The 20166-nt window shown below is 37.5% G+C and overlaps 1 protein-coding gene across 1 annotated transcript in view; it reads left to right on the top strand.

Moving 5' to 3' along the window:
- The window catches only part of AK5 (adenylate kinase 5), an 83488-nt gene that overhangs the window by 36930 nt on the left and 26392 nt on the right, over positions 1-20166 (top strand). The window contains exons 7-8 of the mRNA XM_042819089.1: positions 4898-4988; positions 11054-11130. Of these exons, the coding sequence (XP_042675023.1) occupies positions 4898-4988; positions 11054-11130 (168 nt within the window). The remainder of the gene's footprint in view (positions 1-4897; positions 4989-11053; positions 11131-20166) is intronic.

Raw genomic sequence — 20166 nt, 5'->3', positions numbered from 1 at the left:
CATCCCACACTTTTTGTGTGCCATGGCACTAGACTCTCAAGTTTAGCTTGGAATATTGGAAATTCACTTTAAGAACAATAAAACTAAAGCCTGCCTTTTGTAGTAATTGCAGTGTTTATGCACAGCCAAATCATACAACAGTCAAGTCATCATTCTTATTGCCCATCTGGAAGGCCCTCCAGTTCAGCAGCTGGGGATACCAGCCCAGCACACGGCATCCAAAAGCACCCGTTTCTAAACCAAACACCAAGACGTGATGTCATCTCTGAACTTATATGCCTGTGCATACGCTTATGTAATTATACTCTATGACTAATTAGCACAACTTAAGACCTGTTTTCTTAACTGTTCACTAAAAATCTCCCTTCAGAGTTTGCTTTAACCAAGAAAAAAATCCACTTTTTAACTAACATTATGTCTGTACATGAGGATATGTCTTAAAAGAACAACTCAAAGTACCTGGTTATTTGTTTTTGGTTGTTTTTTTTTTTCCCTCTCCTGACCAACACTGACCACATTGATCAGAGGCTTGTCACTCTGTACTCACTTCTGCTCTTGAAGACGTGATGAATAGCTCCCTACTGAGGCAAGATCAAGAGATTAAGAGAGTACATGTGAATACTATCTTACTTGCAGCAGCTAGGTTTAATAATCAGATCACTAGTACCTTGAAATGTTTAATATTTTCAAGTATTTCTTCAAGTAACATAATACATCTTTCAAGGACTGAGAAAAAACTCAGGCATGTATGAATTGCATTTTTGTTGGAGTGGTTGCCTGCCTGTGAGACAATCAAATAAAGCATTCATCATCCAACTCCTGAAATTCTTTTTGAGGTGGATGGGAATATTGCCACAGAGCAATTAGCCTGATGTTATTATTTTAATTGGAACATGGCTTATTTTCTTCTCACCGACATCTGTCATGTTCTAAAATAGAACAGATTTTCATCTACTGTCACAAATGTTATTTAACTACCTTGATTTATGTTTTCCCAATTTCTAACATTATTTGAAAGTGCACGAACCAGAATTGCCTGCAAGTAGTTTTCCTCTACTGCAATATGAAAGGCTGTTATGATCTTCCTCTTTTTTGGGGGGCTGTTATTTTCAATAAATCACCTGTGAAGACCAGTAGTGTCACTTACGGCAAACCAGTCCACAGGGGCCAGTGACATATTGAATGGAATGGCTTCACCTTCACATACCAGTACTCCCAAGGCTTAACCCCTGGTAACCCGTGAAGAAATGGTTGTGAACTTTTTTCTTTAGCTCAACTATTTATCCTTGACTAGTGCAACTCACAATGTTCAACAGCTCAGACAGTTTTCCTGGGAGACTCCTTCTAATGACCTGGATTTAGAAACACTAATCATTTAGGCTCTGAGAGCAGCATATACAAACTTCTCTTCCTAGACCAGTTATTTAAAATGTAGGTGTAAATGTAAACTCACATCCTACCAAATAATGGTATTTGTGTGTTAGGATTGCTAGCTTCGTTTTGAAAGGAACAGGAAGAAGAGGAGGTGCAACAATACTGAGATGATGGAGACAGGTAGAGAAAGCCTCTCATACTGTCCTAAATCGCAAGGAGATAGATCTTGGAAGCAAGACTAGCAAGTGATGTGGAGATTGCTGCCCTGCAGCTCCTACTTGTGTGTGTTAGTATGGAGAAAACACTTCTCTAAGTTCTTACACCGAACATGCTTTGGATATTTTTCAGAAAAATCCTGTTGGCTCAGAGTTTTGGCCAGGTCTCTAAAACAGGTGCGATTCTCCTGTCCTCTCAGCTCCTCCCTCTTTGCCTGCCCCAGCCAAACAGATAGGTACAGAAACCTCATTAGTGCCTTTTCAAGGGGAAAACTGTAGGGTGAGACTTCAAACTCCACTGACTTCACAGAGAAGAAAGAAGAGCCATCCATAAAGATCCCAGTAGATAATTTTTTTTTTTTTTCTTCTGCAAAGAGCTGTGTTTTGAAGCAGGTAGGGTTTTGTTTTCAGTAAGGAAATCAACCTATTGATTTAGACATGTTCCAGTAAAAATCAAGAGTTTTGCTGCTGTTTGTTCTTTGTGAATAGTGTTGTTTGAGTACCTTTTATGTTTTATTCAGGGCTCCAATAATTGCCAAAGGATTTCATTTTAAAATGTTTAGCAATTCAATGAAGTACAGAACTCACACGGATACTTATTTTCTTTAAAAAACATTTTTTCTGTGAAAGCCACCTTGCCTTCCTGTGGCTGAGGGTATTACAATTCTTATTTTGCAAGCAGAAAAATGAGCCTATGTGCAAGCTTCAAATAATTGGTTTTCTTTAGGTCACAATATAGGATTTCATTACAAAGCTCAGATTTTAAAAATGCTGGAGCACAGCTGGTGTTCTTTGAATGGGGAAGTTGATGTTTCAAGTTCTAGGAACCTTCAGAACATACTGAGATTGATTGTACTTTTTTCATGGTAAACTGAATTACTCAAAGGAATGCTACTAATGAGAAAGTAAGCCAGTCATCTCTCCAAGTGTGATGTGACCTGCACAGTAAGGATCAAACAACCTGATTACAACGTACTGGGTTTTGTGCCTATAGATACCATAGATGTTAGATGACTTGTCTTCCTTAGCATATTTAATGAAATGCATGGTGTTTTGCTTTTTTTTTAACCGAGAAGAGACAGAAATGCCCACTCCCACGCTTCCTAAGAAGAAGCCAATACAAAAGAATTCACAGAGATAATACCTTCCTTACGAAGGAGGAAATTCCTAAGATGCTCTTTTCTGCATTGACAATAAATCACCCAACAGCAGCTTAACATTTCACTTAAGACCTCTTCTTCCACAAGCCTCAGTTTTGGCACAAATGAAGATGAAATCCAATAGGAAAATGCAAGCAAGTTTAAATAAGCAATAACACTTCGTGCTTCAATCAACACTCAACAGGATGGCAAAACTCCTCCTCAAAATTAGATGTATGTCTGTCCAGACAGGCAGACAACCATACTTCATCACAGGAGGAACTTCCTGAGTGCTCCTCAGAGTCAGAGCCACAAAATCAATTTTAAAAAGCAATCTGAAAATTCCATGCATTGACAATAAAAGCAGGTTCGTCCATGATAGAAACAACTTGTTGGGCTGAGCTAAGCATAAATCTATTAAGATATTACAGATTCAAAACAGAGCTTGTACCCATTTAAGTACTCAGGTTTTGAGAGCTTAACCTGTTGGCAGCAGATGTTTTATAACAGTTGCTTCTCTCTAATATACTCTGGCTTCCCACAGGTTTCTATTTTCTTTCATTCACATAGCTCTAAGTCAGTAGAATCAGTCTTTGTCTCTTTAATGTTCTTTCCATATTTTTTTGACTATTTCTGAAACCTACCACTGTAAATAATAACTCCAATAATAATAATAATCTGAGTTTTGGGCTGATCTGTTTCTAGATTTACCCTGAGATGCTGGTAGAAAACTCTCTAAGAAAGCAAATTTCACTAGCCAGTGACAGACCAGCTTAATTAAGTAGTATAGATACCACATAGGTCATCATAAAATACAGTGAAAAGACTGATGCTGGTTTGACAATGCTGGGTGTTAGATACACAATTCAGTATCTCTGTAATCTACTTATTAACTGTTGTGCCGTACTTTGTAATAGATATTGGGAAAAATACTTAGTTTCTATGAATGTCAGCAGCCAAGATTCTAATGGGGTTTGAATTTCTCTCTCCAGAGCCTTTCCTTGTCTGTGATTTTTTTTTTTTTTTTTTTTTTTTTCTAAACCATGTTTTTTTGAAACAGGTACTGGTGAGATATCTGAAAAGGTGCTCAACCATTTCAGACTTGGAAGAATGAATGCACCAAAGTTCACCAATCTGCAACCAGTAACATGATGCTTTTTGCCCCGTGGTTGGTTTCATCATCTTAAGATATATTACACTAAAGATACAAAGTGACTGAAAATAGCAATTTTTACTCAGTGGGCATTCACTGAATGAGAGGCATCTCATGTGGCATTATTTGTAACTCCTCAGTAACAGGAGGTTCCTGTTTCCCTTTTTTCATAGTCATGTAGCTGGCCTCCGTTTCAAGAAATAAGAAAAATTTAAAAGCAAGAGTGATAAAAAGTACTCAGTTTTTCTTCCAATAAAGCTCAGCAAACAATGATCTAAGTGAACGAATTTTGTTAAATATTTTAAGGAAAAGAAAACTAACGAACCAGAAAAAAGCCCAAACTGATGAACAGTGTCACCTGGCCATGAGAACACCAGCTGGAGAGAGCTGAAAGAATACTTGGGAGATGCAGTGTCAGACTACCAAGAGACAGGATAAATGAAAAGAATTCAACGTTTAAATAAATGAATTATTTATCATTTTCTCCCTACTTTATAACTAAGCCAGTACACTCCGTGCTAGTGCTAAAGCAAGGAAAGCTTTATTTTCTATATCACAGATGTGCTTTCAAAAATACTTCACCTTTGCATGAGAATTTTGCATAACTACTTGAAAACACACAGATTACACAAATTGCTGTCTGATAAGTCAGAGGTTCCTGAAAATGTTTTTCTTATAAATCATACATAGTTAATTGCACTGCCTCTGAGAAGAGGTGAAAATAAATGGTCAATACACTGTCATTTTTTTTTTCAATCACCTAAAACATGTAATAGATATTATAAGTATTGCTTTTTTGCTTTGAAATTTCATTTTCTGAGACCTAGTTAATTTTACTATAGTTTGTTCCTGACAAATGGTTTAGTCAAAACTAAGATGAATCGTACTTTAAATTTGCAATGGACAGAACCGAGAAAATTAGATTCCTAATGAATTAAGAAGGCTTGAGATTACACACTGATGATCAGCCAAATAGTGAGTAGTGTCTGATTGCCACCTTCTCTTTTTCTTAATAGTTTGATGCAGACAGAGATGAAGAAGAAGTGTTCTCTGATATAAGTTCAGCAGTTGACAATAAGCTCTTTGCTAACAAAGAGGCTGCAGCAGGTGAGTTAATGCAAGATTAAAGAACCACATTTTTTCTATTGCATCTGACAGTGGTGGGACACTTTTCATATTCCTCAAGTACGACCGTATGTACTGTAGCAAAATCTTTGCCCAATTCAAATATCTCCACAACCAAGGGTAAATCTCTTTAGACTTGGTAACTTCATAGAACCCAGCTATCACCCTGCTTTTCTACAAGCTCACTTCAGTGGATTATCTATAGAATCTGATACAACTATATAATTAATAAAAAAATTGTATATGTTGATTGATTCTAATTGCCAGATACATCTGTTTGAATTACAGATATTTCAGTGTCACCTGAAAGCCTTAGAGATTAACGATTGTACATCCTCCCTAAAAATTGGTACTAATTTGGAAACTGTGTGCAAGCACAAGACAGCAGAGTTTTTTCTTTCTTTTTTTTTTTTTTTTTTTTTTTTAAAGGTTTATTGCTACTATTACTTTTATTATTTGTGCTTACTGAGGCTTGAACATCTTCAGAGAAAAAGCCTGTGGGGTACAAAGAACTGGAAAAAAAAGACAAGAAGAAACAGCAGCTGAAAATCAAAGCATTAAAAGTCTGTGACATCTGTCAGAAATATTTTGTTTGAGGCTTACAGGAAAGTGTTCCTTGGTAACTTCACAACTTTTTTCTACAGACAGAATGTCTGGTCTCCTTCCAAGTAGATTTTGAGGGTTATGCAGGTAGAAGTTCAAAACGTTGTCTTGCAAAAGAGCACACGCAAAAAAGAAATTCTAGGCAAAATGCTTTTCTGTAAAATATATTTGCTTTATTACTAAAATGAATATTATATGATTTTCTCTACTACATCCATCTGTCTGATCTCTCCTCTGTTTAAGGGAAAACTCATCTACCCTAAATTGACAGACAAGATGGCTTCAGTCATTTGTATTCATGAACAATCATCGGAAATCTACCAAAGTGCTCTTTTTGACAAAGGGGAGATTACTTCTTATCTACTAACAGGACCTGTGTGAAGAGTAGTTGCTTCAGACAGAAAGATTAGCTCATATTTTGATGATGTGAAAATGGGTTCCAAGCTAGTCAACCTACGAAGCCCACCCAGAAGGGTGGTTTTGATAACGTTCAAAAAGAGATAAAGAGTAATCATCAGTGAAGGGTGAAAAAGATTGAGAAAAGCACATTACCTAACCTACAGGTTTGTAGTGGTAATCTGCAAGGTAAGATGTACAGGAAACTAAAGGCCACTAGTTCTCACTGTTAAGAGTACACATACCTCTTTTGTACAAGCCTTTTTCCTAGCGAGAAAAGGTTGACTGCAAAGCGAAAATGACATTCCCACTGTGTAGAATTGTTAATTAACTGGGGATTTCCTAATAAAATATGCTAAACATTCAACAACAATAAGAGGAAAGACATGACATAAGGGTGTTATCACTGACAAACAGAATGGCAAAAGCTAAACTATTTCAACCAAACTGTGATGTCAGTTCCTTGAAAGTCTGATCTGCTTAAGTCCTCACCAAGCAGGAAACAGAAACCATGCCACGATCATTTAATTAGTTCTCAAGCTAAGCACCAATAATGGTTAAAAGATTCAGAGCAAGATTTCTAGTATGAGACCAGGTATTTAATTTCTAAAGGACAATTTCAGAATTCTCTTAATTACTTTTTGTCTTTTAATCCTTTTGATTCCTGATAGCTAACGGAGACATAATATTTTAATATATCTGCATCAATGTAATTCATATTCTGGTAAGAACTAGTTGTAATCATGTAAGAATATACACTGAAAGAAAACAACTGTTTTTATGGATTAGAATAGAATTTTTTCTCATTGTTGCCTCCTATGACATATTAAGACTGTTGCTAATAGCAACAACCTGACATGAAATTCAACACTGTAAGGTTGCATTAAAATTGGTATTAGAAGCATCTTACTGAGCCAAATTACATTGTAATCATTCTAATGCTAATCAGTCCTTCAGTATAATTGTTCGTATTCTATCACACCAAGAATGTATCTTCCAATCATGTCTTTGATCAAGTGCTTACATATCACATATATTAACTAAGTTATTAGTGCTTCAGAGCATGTTCCATAACATAAGACACTTCACAGGATAATCTTAACTTATGACAGCATTAGACAGTGCAAATACTGTAGTTATTAGTACACGAGTATGGGAATATTAGAACCAGTGAACCATATTGAATACTATTGCTACTAGGACCTCACATAAGTAACAGAATCAAGCAAGGATTGGAAATACACTAACTGATTTGCCAAAACACAAACGGTCCAAGGGGCATAATTACTTCACATGATGGCACATAGCTAGCTTGTAATGAGAAGTTAAATCAACTGCTGTTAAATATAGACTGTTCAGTACAATTGAGCTTTGTAAAAATTAATTTAGTGAACTGTGAAAAAACAATGCCTGATGTTTGCATTTGTGAAAACTTAAGGGTGAATATGCTTTCAGAGAAAGTGACACACTTAGCTTCAGAGCTACTTATGACCACTATGGCTCCGGATTCTGGGGTACATTTTCTTTTGGTAGGAGCTGCACAGCAGCCCATAACAACCATATCCTCTTAGCTTAACATTATCAATCCTGTACAATTTGATTTGGATATAATAAGCAATAGGGAAGCACAGCAACAAATTCAGAAGTACAATTTACGGTGAATGAAGCAACTGAGCAGCATCCTGTACCCCTCCTGGGGGCAGGGGATGTATCCTTCCTGCCTTTCAGACCTGGCTGGGCTGTGCCTGTCAGCACACCCTTGTACAACTGCAGACACTCACTAATTCAACTGTTCTTCCACTGCTGTGTTTCTATATCCTCTCAGGTCTCTAGCAAGAGAAATCTTTATGAATGATACCTTCAGTGTCAAATGCAAAACCTAGCAAAAAAGGGAGCGCATTTTAGCTAACATGCTGTTTCTTTTTCAGTGGCCCCCTTCTCCCTGGAGAGTTGATTATTCAGTTAACAGGGATTTAATAAAAACTTCCAACTGATTTATTTTTTAATTGTGCTGTACTGTACATAACAAAATCCTCTGTTTTTTCCCCTAAGGAAAACGCAGAGCACATAATTACCAGGTTGGCCTTACATGCACTTTATTCATGCACTGAAATCGAGGAAGCATATTTCAAGTCACAAACCTGTCTTTCCAGATCAGATGCTTGCAAGTTATTGCTCTCTGGCAGTGGAGCTTTCATGCATTTTATTCATTTTTAACTGTTGAGTTTCCTCTTTCAAAAAACCGATAGCTGCTCATCATTTGTGATCAGCTCATACAAGCACACAAAAGCTCTAAATTAATCAAGTCTTGCACAAGTCTTATGAGGAGCGGTTGAGGGAGCTGGGATCGTTCAGTCTGGAGAAGAGGAGGCTCAGGGGAGACCTCATTGCACTGTACAACCTCCTGAAGGGAGGTTGTGGTGAAGAGGGATTTGGCCTCTTCTCCCAGGCAACAAGGAGGACAAGCGGTAATGGCCGCAAGTTGTATCAGAGGAGGTTTAGGTTGGACATAAGGAAGAACTTTGTCTCTCAGAGAGTGGTCAGGCACTGGAATGGCTGCCCAGGGAGGTGGTGGAGTCGCCGTCCCTGGCAGTGTTCAAGAAGCGTCTGGACGACGTGCTGCGTGATATGGTTTAGTGCTTATGGTGGCAATGGTGATGAGGAGATGGTTGGACTAGATGATCTTGTAGGTCGTTTCCAACCTTGTGATTTTATTATTCTAATTGCAGCTGAAGTAATTATATGCAATGCAACATCCATCCAAAAGGAATTAGGACACCTTGGACTACAATAACTTCCTCTTAGTGCTAAACAAGTGTTGAGTTGGTTTTTTTTCATAGCCTAGTTTTGTCTATGAAACTATCAAAGGAAAAACAACTTACACAGAAAGCACAATGAAACTTACTTCTGATCATCTGTTTTGTTGTAGGACTGCAAGATCTGCAGCATGCAGACTCATTTAAAACAACAGGGTGTGTTCATTTACACAGGCTTTAACAAAACTTTCTCCTTTTCTTAGCCAGCATTTTCTGTTTCTCCTTTGTTAACCACTACATAAGATTTTGCTGAGCTGAGTTTTGAGTTATCTACTTTTCCTAACATCCTCCTCTCAGCCTTAGTCTTGATAGTAGCTTGGTCTTTAGATTGGAGTCTTCCAATTTGTTGCCAAGAGGCTATCTGGTACATTTATGCTGCCACTTGTAGCACTGGTTTGTTAGCGAGCCTGCTTTCCTCCCATAGAAGCCTTATTCTAAAATAAAGCTTGTTAACAAAATATAGTCCATCCAACAAAAAACTGAGCTGGAAGGCAGCAAGTAATTCATGCTTACACATCTGGGAGTATCACAGGCACGTCCCCCCTCTGCTTTATCTTGCCCTGGGAATAGCCATTTGCTTCAATGCATTTCTGCTAGGTTTGCATTTTGGCAGGTTGAGTAGAATGGGACATCTATAATCTGGTCAGTGACAAATGGTTAGGGTTTTCATTAGATTTCATTAAACCAGGAAAGAAGAGACATATTTTCAAGTTTCCTGACCTTCCTTGAATATTCTCTGGAAGAGTTATGCTTCCCCAAGGAAATTGGTGTCCTAGTTCAAGAAAAAGCCCCTTAAGATGCTTGACAACATTAAAATTGTATAACCATTATGGCTTTTGTCACTTAAGATACATTATGTATGAGTACTCATTTTCAGCCTGATCATTTAAGTCTCCAGCATCATATTTCATATTAACTTTCCTAGCTGGGGACACATACTGCTTGTGGTAGCTACATGACAGTTACTCAAATACTTGCACATAAGTGCTTTTAAGAGTGATTGATGAGTCCAGGTAAGGCAGTACTAGCAGCAGTTCTGTCTTACTTAAATCATATTATCAACAATGACAATATTAAGAGCAAGGTGCCAGCTGTGTAAAATAAATAAAAAAAAATTAAGCTTCTCTTGGTAGCTGTAATTCTATTTGCTTGCATATATCTTTCACAGACAAGTATTTTCAAAAAGCCATAAAAGTTTATATGGCAGAGAACACGCTGCCTACATACACCCAGCAACCAATGATTAAATATTACCCCTTTCTATTTTGTTTTGGGTTTTCTGTAACAATCTGTTGAAGTATGTATGAACATTAGGGGGGGGGAAAAGAAATAACAAAGCACCAGCAGATGGTAGGTCCAAGACTTTCCTTTTGTCTCGTACTTATCTGAATAGTTGCATCAAAGATGAATTTGGCAGCAGTTCTAATATGGAATGCAAATCAGGACACTCTGGAATCATCATCTCTGTCAAGGAGACTGTTTTCTCTCTGCCCAAGAGTGAGATAACCTAAATGAGGTGGTGTTGCCATAAAATGATAGTGATGTCCATGCTATATCTTTGCTATACTTAGACAGAAGAATGGTGGTTAATCCTCCTATCCTTGCTAAGCAGTCACCACCCACCCACGCGACTCCTCAAAATCCCTAGCCTGATTTTCTGTTATCCTGCACCTTCAGCTTAAACTAATTTTATAAAGCTCAGCCAGCCCAAGACTTCTCAGCAACTGAACTTTGTCATCCCCAGCGGAAGAGGCTCACAACTTGCTACACCTGACACAGGAATAAGGGACAGAGTCACACTGTCATCTAGGAAGGGGATGGGAGAAGAACAAGGACTGTTGCTGCTGGAAGGATGCTGCTTTGGCTCCCATCAGCATCTCTCCATGATCCACATCTGCTAACCACTAATTAGTATTTCCATTCTCTTTCCAAACTATGACTGTAAGCTAAGATTCTTGTGGATTTACAATTGCAAGTCACAGCACACAAAACACCTTGTCCAAAAAATTTACAATTTTCACTATTTAGTGTAACCATTACTGAAGATTTGTGGAAGCTTTTTTGTAGGCTTGTTAATGGAATACATTTCATTCAGGTATTTTTGCACATTTGAATGACTCTCTGGATCATAGTTCTTGCATACATAGAGACAATTGGAAATACTGCAGAGTCCTATCACAGGAATTGAAGATTTTCAACATTTCTGAAGTCTAATTTTCTTTCCTATTTTAGGGACGAATGAACTTGATTGCAGTCTGATTATGGATTCTGGAGATACTGCTTATACAGAATTTGACTTTGAAGACCAGGTAATTTTATATATAAATGATCTCTTTCTAGACAATTTTCTAGATTATGTATATTCTGTGCTATACAATTTGTCTGAGCAGAGTGGCTGACGTCTGAACTTTAAGCATAGCTTAGCATAAGTGCTTTTAAGGGCAATAAGTAAATTTGTGATCCACAAAGGTTGCTTTCTGATTATGAGAAAAGAATGAATATTTATTAAGATCCTATACCTCCCATTACTATACACTGCTGACATTCCTTCATGAATTTTCAAGTGTTGCCAAGTGATTTTTGGAATGCACTGCTAGTCTATTCTGTATTTAAGAACTGGGGATAAAACAATTTGCAAAAAAGAGGCATGAAATTACAAAATACAAAACAACTGAAACCAAGCACTCTTCCTTTGAAACAGTCTACATAAAATTGGAAAAAAAACCAACCCAAAGCTTACAGTGTGTTGAAACCAGCTTTTCTACCGATTCCATGCCTTCCACAACCAAAAACTAAGTTTTCTTTTTAATATGCATGTATGTAGATATATATATATGTATATGTGTGTGTGTGTGTGTATATAAGTTTCTCATATATAGCAAGAAAGAAAGAAGGCAGAAAAGGGTATCATATCCCAAGGTATATGTAAAAAAAATAGAGGGCTTGCATGTTTTGCAGGAGTTTTGTGGAGAGTCCAGCAAAGGGCCACTAAGATGGTTCATGGACTGGAGCATCTCTCCTAGGGGGAAAGGTTGAGAGAGCCGGCAATGCTCATCCTGTAGAAGGCTCAGAGGAAATTTCACCAGTGTGCACAAAAGTCTGAAAGAGGGGATACAAATACAACAGAGTCAGGCTCTCATCACTGGTGTCCAGTTCCAGGACAATAGGTGAGGTGCACAAACTGGAACACAGAAGGTTCAGTCTGAACATCAGGAAACAGTTTTTCACAGTGAGGGTGGCTGAGCACTGGAGCCTTCCAACCCTTGCAATCTCAACCATTTGGTGATTCTGCAGCCAATCAAAAATACAGATCCGTACTAGAATTAAAATAAAACTGCATGAGAGTTAAGTATGGCTTAGGTACTATGTTAAGCATAAGCGTTGCTTTAACAGCACAGAAACAATATTACAGACTGACTATAATATAAAGACTGGCTTAATTAAGAAGGATTTCTTTTTAAAGCCATCTGCCTATCACACTGCTAAGGAGGGTGGTTTTGTAGGATTTGGGTTCTGGCTTTCAATTTTTCTTGACTACTTTTGCAGTTTCTTAACAAATGCCACCAAGATTTGTGAACAACTTGACAAGGAATTTTATTTTGTGTTTCTGTTACCAATTGCCAAAGTGTTCTCTTACACTTCCCCCATTATTTGCAAAAGGTAACTTTTCTTGTGAAATTTTAAAGCAAGTGGCAAAATTAGGACCAAGAAAACTGATTTTTATCCGCTATCATCCACCCGTTCATCAGTTTTCTTTCACTGTATTCAATGCAGTCCTTTATCCTCATCTGCAACATATTGCATATTCTAACCCTATTGATTCTTATTAATTTACGATCCTTCTACTGCATGTTTTGGCTCAGTTATTTCAGTTTGGCTTTTTGTCAATTAGGTAGCATGCCTTTGTCTCCTAATCCCGATTTAAATCCTGTTCTTTCATAAATCCTTCATGTAACATTCTCTATCCCAGGAAGGTTTGGATTGTACTGACCTTAAATCTGGCATTTTCAGTGGCAAAGGCTATTATATAGATTATGAATTCATAATGTTTGAAATGTGTTACAACAACATGAACAAGGAATTTTATAGTTACAAGATAGCATTAATGGATACAGATATGAAAACTGTGCTAATTTATAATTTCCAGCTATCTGTTTCCCTGATGATACATTGCACAGTCCTTAAAAGCATTGAAAAACCTGTATGTTGTTCTTACATGAGACCAAAGAGGACGACAATGATGGGACCTTGTTATCTTCATCTATAGCAATTATTCTTTCTGCCAGACATGGCTGTTAGATTTTTTTATCAGACCTGCACATCACCATTCTGAAAATAGTGTAATACCGTTATTAAGCAGAGAAGGAAAAATTAAGTAAACACAGTGCTACAAACCTTTCAGTCATAAAGAGATGTACAAATATGAAGTGGCCGATAATGGTCGCCTTCAGCTGAAAATAGAAATAATTGATACTTACTAATGACTTAAAATATGTAAATATTTGTATTGTTAATATTTTAATATCCAATTAATATGAGCTGTTTTATACAAATATGAAGAAAATATAAAGAAGAAAGCAATTACAACCATGCCATTAGGAGCTAAATTTTGATACGATACAAAGAAATATTCTATATAGGAGCAGAGAAGGGAGAAATTACCATAGAGTCATCCCAGTTACCCAGTGTAAGAAACAAAATTAGAAATTATTCTTAGGAAGAAAAGATCAATAACTCAATTCAGGAGTGAAGAACTGCTTACACTCAAAACTTAAGCTCATTTTGATTGTGGCAGTGATTTAATACTCCAGCTATTTACCACATGCTGTTTACGAATTGCGTGAAGCATCAACAACCTTTACAATGAGCATTTCAAGTGGAAAAGGAATGCTTGTCTGGATACAAATGTGTCATGCAGTGATGTTATTGAATAGGAAATCTGTCATGAGAATGTGGGGGAGAAGAAGGCTTGTTTCTAAGCAACCTTACACAGCTGAGCTGCTAAAAATGTTTTTTTTTTTAGCAGAACATCTTGGTAGTCACTGAACAAGAGGAGCTGGAGGTTACAGCAGTACACAGCATGTACCGAAGGCAAAGACATTGCTGGGGATGAGTAGTGTTCAATGTAACTGAAGCAGGTGTACACAGATACCTTTGCATTTATTTGTTCTTGGAAGGAGGCAGGAAAATCTGCAGTGTAAACTAAGCCAATGAAGAATCACCTGAATTCTTCAGACATACACAACTTCCAAAGTAACTTTTCTTGCTAGCTGGCAGGAACAAGGCCAGCAAGCAGTGTGGTTCCACCCTCCTACACACTCATCACCTCAATGAGGAGGGCTCCAAAACACAGGGAAGTGCTTTGAGAAACGCTCTGTACCTATCACTGAAACAGTGCAAAGCAGTACTACTGCAAGCTAAGCTCTGGCTTTTCTTGAAGAGAGCACAGGGGACATTGAACATTCACTTATAAAATATACAATGCAAAGCTCAAGCTTTTTCTGAGTTGTTTTTCAATTGAATTCATGTAACAATTGAAAACAATATGATTACTTCCTGCTGACTATTCATGAATGCTTCAGGAATCAGAACACTTGTAGTCACTAAGTCCCTTCAGCACCATAAGGTAAGAAGGAAATACCAATGTTTGGTTTTGTTTTTAATAAAAAACAATCATTTCAAATCACTAGTAACTATTTTTCCTTTTCTTCTCAGATCCATAGCTGGCAAATACTCTGTTAAAGGGAATAAGCTAGCTACTTAGAATGACTGACCAAAAAGTATTTTTTTTTTTTTTTTTTTAAAAAAAAAAAGGCCATCAGTACTTCTTGGAGAGAATGCCTTGTAGAAGAACCAAAGTTTCACATGGCCGTGCTCTCTTTAACCTTTCTTGGAACAGCAATTATACCACTCATGACTCAATTGAAAAACAAAGTGCAGTAAACTGATAAGTCCCAGATATTTTCATGTGTATTAAGACACAGGAAATATCTTTTTTGCCACTCATTTTTGGGTGCAACATCATAGCTTCTAAAGGGCTAGGCTTTACAGAATATTCTCAGTTTACAGCACTTGCTGTTGTGACAATTATTTGGTCTAATAACAATTGCCTTTTGTTGCTGGAATGCTCTCAAGTGTGATGCAGGTTCTCACTGCACACCATGGCATTCTTTTGTATTTGTCATTCAACTTCTCAGCTTTGCCAGAGAGGCTGTTAATATAGCACCACTTGTTTCCAGCGATCAGACAAGTCTTACCTTTAAGAATTGGGTTTTTAATTAGAAACCCATCATTTGGCGTATTTTGAGTGCATTCAGGCTAAGAGGGAATATTGAAAAATTGGCTTCAGTGAATCCTATCAAAGACTTAAAGAACAAAAGAGCATCCAATTATTTTCCTGCAAAAACAAGGCTTTTGAGACAGCCTTAGCTAGTCTGAGGAAAACTTAAACTAATTAATGAAGAGGTTATATGACTGTGAAGCAAATACATCCCTGAAGAAGTCATTATTAAACTGATACCTATAAAATGTAATAAAATGTAGGTAAGCTTCAAGTAAATTCTGTTAAAATATACTTAGCTTCTTCTAAGGTTTTCGTTGAATCATACAATGGTTTGGTTTGGAAGAGAAGTATATCTCAAAATCTACAAAACATGAACACAATTTTGTGCCTCAAGGGAAACTACAAGTTCATAACCAAAGTATTTCTTCCATACCCTTCCAGTGTTAGACCACACTTCGGTAAATGCAGCAGCATATGCAAAGAAGAGATTGCTCACCCCCGCCCCACTCTGGTATGTCAAAAATCTAGGAAAAGTAGATGTAAAAAAGCCTGAAAGATAATAAAAACTTTCTGATCAGCAGTGACAAGCAATCTATTGAATTAAGTAAATTGCATAGCCCAATCTTAGCTGCAAATGCAGAATGTTTTATAATTAGAAAATGTGACAGCTCACTTGAAAAGCAACAAGCAAAACAAAAGTTTAATGGAGGGAAAAAAGGCCCTCAAAGAGATTTACTCTCATTATGATGAGAGGAAACAAGCTCTCGATTAAAAGTTGTTGCCATGCAGTGACAATTCTGCTTGCAGCTTGCTGTCAGTTCCCAGAGCACATATACAAATCCGGGCTGCTGGGAACAGGAAGCTTCAAGCACACTGAAGAAAAGCAGACTCTGTTGCTACCAGGACTATAACAACATTTCCAGCCTGACTGACTATCAGAGCACAAAACCTGAATTCAAAGGTGATGAAAGTGCCCTAAAAGCTTATGCAGAAACAAAAATGAAATATTCGTAAAATGGATGAGCAACAGCACATTTGAAGCTCATTTTAATTAAAGCATTCTGGATTAAACCAGAATGTCATCGTGCAGCATTTACTATGTTTTGTACCAGCATTTTGACTCCATTTTCTCTACATCTTGAAGACCCAACCCAAGATACAGATACAGTTCTCCAAGCAGTTCCATTAAAATATGACAAAGAGCAAATGGCACATCCACATTAGCAGGGGTAGATTTTGATTGGAACTACTGCATTTCAAAATTGGGCAAACATCAATGAAATTATTTATAACAGCCAGACCTACAGTATACTATATTAATCATCTGCTTTATCTGTGAGAATATAGGGAGCATCTGGTATAACAGCAGCTTTATTTGTATGTACAATACAGCACTAATCATTGCACATCTGAGTAAAACGATCATAAGTATCCAGAAACCCTCTGGGTTTCTAATGTTGAATATCAGCTGTGTGCATTTCTCTTTTACCAGTAGAGGAATCAAGTTGAATTACATCTTGTTTGACAGAGAAACTCTTTAAAAACTGAAGCGTGGTGCAGAAAAGAAAATGGACTCTGGAAAACTTAGAGGACAGTTGAGAAACTCTGTCCTTCAATGTTTGTTTTTGATAAAGAGCAGAGAAAGCAGGAGTCTAATCTTTAGGGATAACTACAAAACAATGATAATGCAAAAGCATCCAGATAGATGAAAGAGCTGGACAGGCAGGCATACCTACAGAGAAAAGATACTTAATAGAAATGTACTGAAGTCAATGAATAATCTGTTCAGTTCAAGTTGTCATGGAAACTACCCTATTAAATGTTAAAAAAAGTCAGCTCTAGAAACAAAATACTACTGTTTGTCTGTTACAAAGTGCTCCCTTAATAAGCTCAAACTAAGTGTATGTGGTGCTTCTGTATCATTTGGTTAGCTTGAAGGTTTCTGTCTTTCAAAATCACCATGGTGCACTGTACTAAAGGCACAAGAATAAAAGCCAAGTGCTCGCTTTTTCCCCATGCAAACCATCGCAAAATTGGCAAGAAAAATTGCCATGAACTCAATTTGCATTTAATGTGGAAATAGTTGTTCTTCCTTTTGCAGAAATTATTTAGCTTTACTTTCTGATGCTGCACGTGTTAGGGGAATTAACTGCTCAGGATAGATGAAATCTTCATGTCTCCATTTCTTTTCTGCATTTGAACCCAGAGCAGTCCCCTGCCACTGTGGTCAGGCAGGGCACAGCTACCCCTCAGCAAGGACAGGGTTACAAGGAGGGTGAGCTCACGTGAGTTACTGGAGATTTAAACACATTGACAGCATTGTTCTTCAAGATGTGCCACATTTATGCTCTACTGAATATTTCTGCAGCAACTCAGGCAGCTCTGTGACTTGCACAAGATGCCTGTAGAACAAGACATTACAATTTACCATATTTCACCTGCATTTTCCTGGAAATAGCATCAGAATAACATACCTGTTTTCCTCATACTAGCTTGCTTCTCTGCTGGCAAATCTAGAGGCCTTCTCCTTCCATGCACAAACAACTTCGCAGCTGAATTTATGAGTGCTACCCATTACATGCCTACCTTTACATTTCACATTGCTCCTAAAGCTGATAAAGAAACACACAGATGTTTCTAAATTCTCCTATATTTAGGCACATCAGTCAGGGCTGTGGGTAGGTTCTGTTCACATCCAGCACCCCAGGAGACCTCTACCAAAGCCCTTCCTTCAAAGTATTTCAGCAGCAATTCCTGTACTTTAAAGCATTGAAGAAACAGAACATTTTTTTGTAGAAAGTATTTACTAATCTCATTTCTACTTCTGTGTTTCAAATTGCAGTGATTACAAGGATACTATTTTGCTTTAATGGATACAGAATTGCTCTTTAAACAACTTATTTGCATTATTTTGAAGCAGCAGAATGGCTTCCCTGGGTACAGTAGCAATACTTTTAAAAAAAAAAAAAAATCCTCAGTGTATCCTCTTGAAACCATATATTTCCTATTTAGTTTATTTTTTCTCCTCACGTACCCAGTGATTATGCAGTCATCTTTAGTAATTTGGGCTTACATACTGGTTGTAAAGAGGAAGAACTGACCTATTTTTACAGTCCCTTCATAATAGAGCATCTTGGATCTGTGGATTTCTTAAAGTTAAAATCCTTCTCAACAGATTACTTCTTTATAAATTCTGTAGAAAATTCTTTTTGAAAGCTATAAAGTACCTAATAAAACACGAATGGGTGTTCCAGTAAACCTACAACAGGCCTGGTCAAAAGTTAAGCTGATCTCAAAGGTCTTGGACAGAGAAAAAATTGAGCACAGCTGTCAACTTATATTTCAGTAGCAGCAATCATAGATCTGAGGCCACAGGCTGCTCTCATTTTACAACACCCTGTCCATGTCTTTCTCCATGCCAAGTTCTTCCAGGCAGCGCTCTACTTCCATATTTTAAAAGACCTGCTCTCATTAGTTACATTTCCTGGGTCTACATTTCTTCCCTCTTTCTCCCTGCTGTAATTCTGCATGCTGTCTGTGCATGCATCTGCTTTTCTGTAAATGGCAGATGTAACCGAGGCATAGCAACACTTGCTGCCTCCAGACCTGATCACCTGCCACACAAGGGAGAGACGCCTGCTAACTTTTGCTGTGCTATCCTGAAATAAAACTGCCTCTCCCCCACTATGCAGTACTGAATTATGACTGGCAGTTTAAAGAACAGAGCTTTATAGCAAAATGTGTTACTGTGCATCTTGGACAAGTGCTGCAGCAGGTGACACTGTGTGTGGGTTAGAAAAAGCTTAGCAGGGAGCAAGAAAAAAGACATTTCTGAGCATACTGCCTGTTGTAGACATCGCTAGCAGAGGACAAATACTTTCATCTTAAAGAATGATACAAAGGGAGTGAAAATGAAATGTCCTCAGAAAACTCAGGAGATTACAAGTGAAAGGCACATTCTGCCCTCTGCTCTTTGCTGTCTTTGTTCTTGAAGTCAGTTTGAATTGCTGCAACATCTTTAAGACTAAAAGACAAGTTACTTTTTACAGCTTACCTCACCTGTCATGGAGTTGCATTTTCATGACGTAATAGAGCTGATGCTAGCAAAATAAATGAGTGGTGAAGATAATGCATGCAATCAGAAGTATAACATCTTGTAGGTTATCTGTGGAAATTAACTCATGAAGTTTTAGTTCTTCCAAAAGAAGCAATTACTGAATTCCACCTTGTATGTTTCTTGACAAAGCATTTATATATTTGTGCCACAATCTTACTGGAAATTTAATTGAGATTTCATCTGTTCTCTAAACTAAAAAGCAAATAGAACTGCCTTCCAGCTCTGCAGATAGTGCCAATGGCATGCAATGTGAGAGACCCTTTTGTTAGCAGTGTCATTAGCAGCCTGAGAGCAGGAGCTGAGCACCACTGAGGATGAAGTTGAAATGCATTGGAAGGTTTTCTGCTGCACTTTCCCCTGCTGCAGTGGCCTGATGTAAATTTAAGCTCCCCCATGGGAGCTTAAATGCCCCAAGGAGCATAAATACTCCACACATAGAGGAATCATTTTAGGAGTGGTGGCAAGTTACAGAAAAAAAACATGCTGAAAGAGAAAGTAATAATTTCTGGAAATAACTTTGTAGGTACAGGGAACTTTTGTAACAATAGACCTACTGAAGAGTAACAAACCTGTATGCAATACTGTATTTTAAAATGTGCAATAGATAATAACTGTGCACAGAAAACATGGGCACCGAGTGTTGCCACTGCATTCAAGTCACAAAGATACATTGAAAAAGCCTCAGTTCTTCTTCAAGTCAGATTTTCAACCCAAATTCAGAGTCCAGTTTACCAGAACGTTCTCACACTGCTCTGATCACGCCAAGTGCTGCTACCCTGCTGGAAAACGTGTTCTCACCCCAAATCCTAGGTTTGTCCTTTTAAAGTTCATTACTGTGATTCTTTTTTCTACCATGATTGTGTCCAGAAATCAATATCAAGCTAATACATTTTTTCTTGCTTAATAATCACACACATTTTATGTCTTGCATGTTCTTTAAATCAA

The sequence above is a fragment of the Centrocercus urophasianus genome, unplaced genomic scaffold (assembly GCF_019232065.1).
Source record: "Centrocercus urophasianus isolate 14NV4802_14NV808 unplaced genomic scaffold, USGS_Curo_1.0 seq_18, whole genome shotgun sequence".
Lineage (NCBI taxonomy): Eukaryota > Metazoa > Chordata > Aves > Galliformes > Phasianidae > Centrocercus > Centrocercus urophasianus.
This window is presented reverse-complemented; position numbering and strand designations above follow the sequence as displayed.